General features: G+C 44.0%; 1 protein-coding gene across 2 annotated transcripts; it reads left to right on the top strand.

Moving 5' to 3' along the window:
* The first annotated feature begins 824 nt into the window (after positions 1-824).
* Positions 825-8,127, top strand: LOC139381881 (PWWP domain-containing protein 2B-like). Of its 2 annotated transcripts, none has more exons than XM_071125715.1 (3): positions 825-1,123; positions 3,417-5,138; positions 6,430-8,127. In XM_071125715.1, the coding sequence occupies exons 1-3, from the start codon at positions 984-986 to the stop codon at positions 6,434-6,436; spliced, it is 1,869 nt and encodes a 622-aa protein (XP_070981816.1). In that variant the 5' UTR covers positions 825-983; the 3' UTR covers positions 6,437-8,127. The 2 variants fall into 2 exon arrangements, with proteins under 2 accessions (XP_070981816.1, XP_070981817.1); XM_071125716.1 differs by having other exon boundaries at positions 857-1,123; positions 3,417-5,142; positions 6,430-8,122.
* Positions 8,128-8,344: the final 217 nt, after the last annotated feature.

The raw sequence follows: 8,344 nt of genomic DNA, 5'->3' as shown, positions 1-8,344 counted from the left end.
TTTCATTATTCGTTTTTGTTTCAGTTTTAATTTATTATAATAATCTTGGTCCATACTGTCTATACACAGAATATTTCCCGGACTCTGACATTGCTAGTTCTGATATTGCTCGTTCTTCTTATTTTTTTGTTTTTAACTTATTCTAATACAATATTTGTGTATTAGAATTGTACTGTTTGGCACTACTGGAGCTTGAAACGTAAGCATTTCGCTGCACCTGCTTTAACATCTGCTAATATGTATACGTGACAAATTTGATTTGACACGACATTATATAGTATTTATAAAGTGCTTGTGTCCCAAAGAAAACAAACTCATTCTTCAATATAGTGCCATATATAGCCTAATAGGTCACTGTATTTCAGGTGCCTGCATCTATAAATAAGCTATACAGCGACTGATCATGTATACGCTAAAGCCTAAATGACCTATTTCTTGGATACAGAGTACAGACAGACAGTAAAGATGGGGGTGGGGTGATGCATGTAAACCAGCAAAGTTAAAGAGGGTAGCCTATATTTAATTGTGAATGGCACGATACAAATGTCCTTGAAGAGAAGATAATAGAAAATATACAAATAAATACGAAAAAAATCATGCATTCGTCATTCCAAGAAGGGTGGATGTATTGTCTGCAAACCAGCAGAGCAGACATGGCTTTTAGCTAGAGTATAGCTAATGATGAAATAGCTATATTTTCTGAATGGTGGCTACATTAGAGTTAATAAACTGAACGCCAAATGGTATAATTTCAAGCAAGACAGAGAGGCAATTTAAAAAGGTTTCTCTCCTCTGTTCTTCTTGTGTGATGTCATCAGTGGCAGAACTGTTGTAATTGACTATGTGGGGGTTGATCATTTCGTGCCCTGGTGTAGCCTCCCGTGCTCGAAAGTAGAAGGGGAGTAGCATCTTTAACCGAGGCGATCGTGGCTCCCGCGGCCGCGATCGAGTCCTGCCAAGCCGGACATCTCACGCCGGAAAATATGGAGGCTGTGGCCGACGAGCTGCGGGCCGGCTCTCAGATTCCTGTTACTATCGATCAAATAGTTAACGATACACTAGTGGTTACGCTAACCTATCAAGAAAGGAGCTACATGGGGATATTACTCGATTGCAACAAAAAGTAAGTTATTTTTTTCGAATAATTTGATACATTTATCACAAAGTAATTATCTAGCTAACGTTAGCTGGCTAAACTAGCTAGGTAGCTACATGGGCCTTCATGCAAAAGACTCCAAGGCGATTTAGCTAGCTAGTTAGCCAGCTAACGTTAACTATTTGTTTTGCTCACTTTTACAGCCAACATGTATTAATAGCATATAAACACGTGTATCATTTACTATGAAACTTGGATAAAGTACATTAAAAAAAACTGAAAGTAACATGCGATGGGCATTTCAAGAAAAATTATGCCTACGTGGGTACCACAGACAGGGGTTAGTTATACATATATTTGTGGGTACCTTCATACCTCATTGTTAGCTTAGCTATCAATCCAGTTTACTGTTGTCTAGATTTAGACTGGCTACAATGTATCCAACTATAACAGGCCTTGCTGAAACACCCTTTCTCATATTACACTTTTGTATATGCATTCTTATAATTCATCGATCTACCTACATAGCTAGGCCTGTGTAAGGTGATGGGCATAAACACCATTAATAATTTAGGCGACTTCTGGTGCTTTTACTGTAGGCCTAGGTTGAAACAATTAAGTATATATTTTTGTTATAAATGATTGACCTGAAACAAAAAATAAGAGATTATACAGCTGTTTAAAGATGGCACTCGTTAAGTTACCAAGGAGGTTACAGACACCAGTAAAACTAGGCTATAGGCCTACTTTGTGCTTGACAAAGGGTGAACTAGAGTAGACAATGTTGGCTAGAAATCACATTTAGGCCTATGTATAGGGTGTTAACAATGGGTAGCCTAAGGTATAACATTTTCTTTGAATGATTGGTATTAATATGGGGCATGCAGTGTGTCACACCAGGACTCTAGTCACATGTTCTGGCCTTGTGTTGCACTAGTACAGTGCAGTGAGTGCACCTTTTATATTTTACTGTGTTTATTTGTTTTTACTCTTAATGGCTTTTCCTGTCAGTAGGCCTACATGTTCATGTGATCGATCACTCCAAATGCCCTGAGATTCACCTTCCCCTGTGGCTTAAACAAAGAACAGTGGTTTGGCATACAGGCCTATTTTGCCTTGTGTCAAAATGCGAGTTCTTCCGTTTTAGGTTCATAAAAATGCATTTCCCGTCATTGTGTCTCTAGTTTTCATGTCGTCAACTTTTTTTTAGCAGGATCACTTTATTTGGTTATGATGAATACAAGATTAAATGGCAAGTGTTTGAGTCATGGCCGGTTAACCGCTATGACCTTGTACACAGCCTAGGCCAGGACTGTACCTCCTGTTTAAACCTTCGCGACGGCTGAGATTTTGTTTCTCAATAAGGGCCTTTTTAAAGGTCTTCCCCCAAACCACAGGAAACGGGCCTCGCCGAGACGCTTTATTGAAAGGTGCCAATAGCTGCTCATGGGGAAACGCCTTTCGGGCTTCCTAAATGTGCTTTAATTAATATTCTCATAACATACAAGCTCCCAGCAGACACTGATATGGAAACAAGTGAATCCCCTGGCTCTCTTGGTCCCGAGTGATTCATGGGATTGTTTTTGTTCAGTCAGATGGAGTGGAGGGGGGCTCCTGGGTTTCCTGTAGTCTCTTTGTCTGCTGTCTCTGACAGCAGAGCACAGCCATGTTGCTACTGTCAGCTACCTTTCAAAGGGTTCCTTCGAGAATCCTGGCTTGGATGTGTTACATTTGCAGGTCCACTGGAATGGAAAGGAACATGTGAATTTACAGAAAAAAACACACTCCAGCTCTTTCAGTTTGTAGCACACGGCTGGAGGGCAGGCTATAGGATAGCTAGACAACAACCTGCTTGCTTTCTGTCTCCCAACCCCCAATCCAGTAGAAAGTGCAATGTTCTAACAAAGGAAAATCTTTTTTGATGTTGCCTTTTTTATAGTATTGAAGTAATTGGGATATGAACTACACTGATTAGGAAAATGGAAGTGGGTTTTGTAAATTAGCTTGTTCACAGCATTAACATCTGTTGTAAGTAGCAATTAGCATCTGTTGTCTGATTTGTGTCTTCTATACAAACTGAAGTGTTGCAACCATAAGGGCTTTCATAAGTGCTCCGACAGGGTCAAAGGAGTGCATCTGTTGCGCATAGATTTTGTTGAGTTAATGGTCTTGAACAGGAACTCAGTGAGGAGTTGACATTCCTGCTTTATTTCACAATGTGAATGTTGAGTGCAAACAATTTGACTTCATCACGATTGGATGCAAACACTCAGAAGCTACAAAACATACTAAAGTATTTATTTTCACTGTTTTCTTATAGGACTGGGCTTTTCTGCCTACCAGATGTCACAACAAAGCCAGTGAAATGCCCTGCATTCAAACCTGGTTGTGAAATCCCTGAAGTCCTGACAGAGGAGCCAGTTACTAAACTTCCCAGCCAGTCTTCACATCATAGACCAAAGGATGAAAACACGCTCCCTGAGAATGATCCACCAGGTGCCCATCTCCCTGCCCCTCTGCCCACACCAGTGCCTGCCGGGCAGGCTCCATACCCTCCTTATTTTGAAGGTGCTCCCTTCCCTCCACCCATATGGGTCCGCCACAGCTATGGTCAATGGGTACCCCAGCCACCACCGCGAACAATCAAGAGGAAGAAGAGGCGGACCCGAGAGCCCGGGCAGATGACCATGAGCACCATCAGGCTCCGCCCCCGGCAGGTGTTGTGCGAGAAGTGTAAGAACACGCTGAACAGTGACGAAGACAGTAAAGACGGGATGCCCACCACCAAGACGTCTAGGAAAGAGAACGCGCTATACAGCGACGAGGGGTCCGTCAAGTTGGCCAGGAAAGAGGACGCAGACGCCACCAAGGATAGCAACAAGAGACGGGAGAATGGCCCCACTGGCTACGACGGAAAGCGGCTCCGGAAGGACAAAAGGGATGACGATCCAAAGTTCCCTGCAGTAGACATCATTCCCCACAGCCCAGTCATCAAGATTTCGTACAGCACTCCGCAAGCCAAGGTTGAGGTCATGAAGATCCCAGCTCGGGTCCACGGCTCCGTCAAGCCTTTCTGCCCCAAGCAGCTGATGCAGAACGGCCTGAGACACCACCAGGGCAAAGTGCCTGAGCCCACCACCCTAACCCAGACTCAGGAGCAGCGCCACATCTTGGACGCCACCAGGACGGGCCTGACCGTGTCCATTCCCAAACTCAAGCTCCCCAGGCCCCTAACGGCCGGCCTGGACCTCCCCTCCCCAAAGATCCGTGTGACGACCCTGGGGGACGGAGAGGACAGCCTGACGGTGTACGAGGCGGAGCTGGTAGAGGGGTCGAGGAAGAAAGGCCCCAGGGTGCCGGTCCCTGGTCCCCTGCCCCACTCGGAGGACTCTGAGGAGAAGACTCCCATGGAGCTGTGGTCGGGGAGCTCTGGAGAGGAGGCCGACCGAGGCCACAGTGACCTCACGCTGCTCATCAACTTCCGTAAGAGGAAGGCGGACTCCTCCAGCCTGTCTGTGTGCAGCACCGATAGCCTGGACGAATCAAAATCCTTCACCTCAGACGGCACGCCCCCGGAGCTGTGCGACCTGGCTCCCGGAGAGCACATCTCCTCCGTGTCTTCCTCGTCGCTCTCGCGAGACGACAGCAAGACTGTGCCGCCACTCACCGTGCGCCTGCACACGCGCAGCATGACCAAGTGTGTGACGGAGGAGGGCCATGCGGTGGCCGTGGGAGACGTGGTGTGGGGGAAGATCCATGGGTTCCCCTGGTGGCCGGCAAGGGTGCTCAGCATCAGCGGCAGCCGCAAAGAGGAGTCCGTTAACTGCGAAGCCCAGTGGCCAGAGGCTAAGGTGGCCTGGTTTGGCTCACCCACTACCTCCCAGCTCTCCGTTGCCAAACTCTCTCCCTTCCGGGAGTTTTTCAGGTCGCGGTTCAACCGCAAGAAGAAAGGGATGTACCGACGAGCCATTGTGGAAGCTGCCAAGGCCGTGGGCCACATGAGCCCTGAGATCACCTCTCTACTCACCTCTCACTGCGAAACGTAGGTGAGTCCACAACACTCAGACAATTTGAGTTTGATCACTAAATACACAGTAGTCTGGTACCTTGGATTAATGCTACATGCTGGACAATGGTTTGGGCTCTGAGCTCATTCAAATCTTCACTCAGAATACATCCTCTCTTTTAATGCCTAAACTAAGTTGTTGCTCACCTCATTTTGGTTGACTGAACCCAGGAACTTATGATTTGGTCTCAGTCTGCCTAGCAATAGTTGTCATAAAACATTAGGCCTGATCATATAGATCGAAAGCACAAGCCCTTGTTCCCTTGGTATTCTTTTGTTGATAGGTGTGTGGAATCAGATCCCATGTAGCCAAGCACCAGGCCGTTCACCTACACCTAGGTTAAATATTGTCTTAGGGTGATATGACACTGCCAGACAGCTCCCATCCACTGTTTGCTGTGGTGAAGGCCCAGTAGCCATGTGAAGGTACACCTGTACTGAACTATGTTCATAATGCACACCAGACTCTTTTTGAGAATGCCATTCTTTCCGTAACTCATAAATATTTTTGCCACGTCAGCTGTCCAGAGATCTGGCTGTAAAGTGTCTGGAATACATTGTTTATTACTTGAGCAGTGGTGTAAAGTACTTACGTAAAAATACTTTTAAGTACTACTTAAGTTGTTTTTTTGGGGTATGTGTACTTTACTTTACTATTAATATTTTTGACTATTCTACTACATTCCAAAAGAAAATAATGTACTTTTTACTCCTTACATTTTCGACTCGTTACATTTTGAATGCTTAGCAGGACTCTGGCTCTGTTCTGGCGAACTCCCTACACACAACAGCTTCATTTGTAAATTATGTCTGTGAGTGTTGGAGCGTGCCCCTGGCTATCAAAAATCAAATTTAAAAAAACAAGGAAATCGAGACTGGTTTGCTTAATATATACGGATATGATTTATACTTTTACTTTTGATACTTGAGTAAATGTATTTGTTATTAAATGTACTTAAGTAGGATTTTACTTGGTGGCTTTTACTTGAGTGATTTTCTTTTAAGGTATCTTTACTTTTACTCAAGTATGAAAATTGGGTACTTTTTCCACCACTGCTCAAGAGTGACTTCTGAAACGGTTCAGTTAGAAATGTTGCATATCTTGAATGGTCAAGTGAGAATCCATCTTTTCTGTAAACATGCAGAACTCTTCCAGTGCAAAGTCTAGGCCTGTAGTTAGAATGTCCCTCCATTGGAAACCATACTGCCATTATTTGCCTAACCATTATTTGCTCTCTCTCCCATCTGTCTCTCTCTCTCTCTGTAGAGTCTGAAGACTGAAGAATAGTCTCCTTTCAAAGGCTTCACGGAAATCTGACTCCCCAGGAGAGAAAGGAAGCGTGTGCAGTTGCTAGGGTCACTATTTATACAGCGCCCCCCCCGCCCTCCCCTCCCACATGGCTGGAGGAAAATGGCCACCCAGGTGGAGTGTTGTTGACTGGATAAGGGAGCAAGAAATGCCAGTTTGAGGCATCTCATGGACTACAAGGAACAATTCTTCAATAATTGTTTATTTTTAACCATATCAGTAGAATCTGAATAGCAACACACAACAAATCAGAATGTATTTATTATCCATAACCATTTAAGTTTACCTTTCTACAATTCCTTAAGATCTCCATTACTGCTGCTTTTGTGAACGTCCTCTCGACCGATTGGTCGTGAAGTGGTTCATCGACAACCAGTCAGAGGGCCTCGTCAGGTCTGTTCAGTCCCAGTGCCATCCTCATTGGAAGCCCACCCACTTTCTTCCCGAACAGACCAGGAAATGTATATCTGCATTTCTGGTGAAAAGTCGTACACTAAGTTCTTTACTTTCCAAATATGAGAATGTGAAACTGTTCCATCTAGAGATAGTACTGTAGTTTATTCTATTATACAGTGATTCATCCTTGTAGCCTTCTTCAGCATTGCTAGTTGGACATGTCGACGTAATGTTATTTATACTTTTTTTCAAATTTGTCTCTTCCATTTTTGGTTTGATTACCTTTTAGAAGTGTGGTATGTATTGGTCGTTGTTGAGAGATCCCCAAAGTTAATTTCTACTCACTTTCATTATTTAATGTGTCATGTAAAGAAAAAGCACTTTATCTGTACCTTGGTGGCCTGCTGTAAGCTCATTGTCCTTTCACTAACTGGAGTTACAGCACTGCCAGGCAGCGGGAGTTCATATCACGGTTGACTATCCATGGCCTTGGAGAATAGTTTTTTTAAATTTAAGTTTTGGGACACCAGAGATTGAACCTTTTCAGGGGTGGTTGTGTACACTGTATTCTTGCATTTATGTCTCGGGTGTGTATTTGTACATTATTTCAACTCGCTCCATCAAATGTTTCCACTGGAGAAAATGATCAAATGTCAAACCCTATCCATCAATTAAAGCTTTATATTCACCCGAAAATGCTGTAAGAATACTGTGAATTCAACTCTTTGAGTGTGCTGGTGAAGGGGGGGGAGGGGGGCTACTCTGTATGCTCAATACTGGTTGCAGTCTGGAGAGGGAGAGACTGCAGGATCAACCTTTATTGACCTTGGAGTTGAAAGCATCACTGTTGGAAAGTAGGGGGAAGGGAGGGACCGCAGGAACCATGGGTTGTTCAGTAGGCACTAAAAAGAAAACGGGCAAGGACTAACTGGACTTGTCCAATAGAAATCCCTTATTTTAGTTTTCTGTTGCAAGCCCTAATGAACACTACCCAGAGCTCCTGTCGCATTTGTGTTCCGTTTTGAGTCCCTTTGGTTTTGATTGACTCTTTAGGAAGAATGGGGAAGGAGTGTGCCTAGCTCCCCCTTTCACCTGGTTTATGATTAAGATGGAAGCAGATGTCAGGAAATTCCTGTATTTGATGAGCTACATGGCTGTCTGCTGTTGCCCACATTGGTCAATGTTATTGGCTATTTTCAGTTTATTTTTTTTTATTTTTTTTTACATGTACATAAAATAAAATATACAGGCAATATGTGCGCTGGCTGGTTTGTGTATATTTCAATGTACTTTTATTAATTTTGACTAACTTGATGTAGTTTAGCTCTCACCTGTGTGTCAGCACCACTACTGTGATACAAGTCTGGTCCAGCCAGGTTTACCTTTATGTAACTTTATGCAACCATTCACCACCTCGCTTAACTCAGTTAAGTGAAGCACTGTCTGTTACCTAGTGTAACTCAACTACTCGTCCTCC

The sequence above is a fragment of the Oncorhynchus clarkii genome, chromosome 23 (genome assembly GCF_045791955.1).
Source record: "Oncorhynchus clarkii lewisi isolate Uvic-CL-2024 chromosome 23, UVic_Ocla_1.0, whole genome shotgun sequence".
Taxonomy (NCBI): Eukaryota; Metazoa; Chordata; class Actinopteri; order Salmoniformes; family Salmonidae; genus Oncorhynchus; species Oncorhynchus clarkii.
The sequence above is the reverse complement of the archived record's forward strand: the minus strand, read 5'-3'. Positions and strand labels throughout refer to the sequence as shown.